Consider the following 612-nt stretch of genomic DNA (forward strand, 5'->3'; position numbering starts at 1 on the left):
ATATTGCAATAACTGTTGCAATAACCGTAATTTTATTTTTATTATTCTAGTCGGCCTCAAATTCAATATCTTATCAATGTCACCGAAAATTAACGTTCCATTGTCGGAAACTGAATCGAATCATATTCCGCAAGGTAAGATTACTGTTCAACAATAAAATGCACTATTACTAAGGTTTTAGTGCAGATGTAAAAATTAATATCAATTGTTTATGGTGATATCAAAAATAACTGTGTTCCTGCTACCGCTGTCGAACACACACATTGACGTGACAGAGAGAGATCGTGAAAAAAGTTGCTTGCAGTCGGGATTTGAAATTGGAAATTTCTGCTTTGTCTATACACATCCACTTATATCCCGAATAGTATAAAAAAAAAATATGAAAATGAAGATGAACACGGTTGACGTTTCAGGATATATACAATTTATTCATATATTTAATATAGGCCTATATACAGTAAGGAGCATCAGCATAGACCATCATATTTTACAAATCCAAACACAGACAAGAACTGGTGTACGCCCTCAAATAATAGAAGAAACGTAGGCCAACAGTGATCGTTACCCCAACATATATAATCAGATATGCTGGGGAGAACTGTGAATATATAT

At 33.5% G+C, this 612-nt stretch overlaps 1 protein-coding gene across 1 annotated transcript in view; it reads left to right on the forward strand.

The window, feature by feature from the left end:
* LOC117103084 overlaps positions 1-157 on the forward strand; it is a 3,396-nt gene extending 3,239 nt beyond the window's left edge. The window contains exon 3 of the mRNA XM_033243579.1: positions 51-157. Within this exon, the coding sequence (XP_033099470.1) occupies positions 51-157 (107 nt within the window). The remainder of the gene's footprint in view (positions 1-50) is intronic.
* The last annotated feature ends 455 nt before the right edge of the window (positions 158-612 follow it).

The sequence above is a fragment of the Anneissia japonica genome, unplaced genomic scaffold, assembly GCF_011630105.1.
Source record: "Anneissia japonica isolate Jap-2015-1 unplaced genomic scaffold, ASM1163010v1 scaffold284975_len822289_cov185, whole genome shotgun sequence".
Classification (NCBI taxonomy): domain Eukaryota; kingdom Metazoa; phylum Echinodermata; class Crinoidea; order Comatulida; family Comatulidae; genus Anneissia; species Anneissia japonica.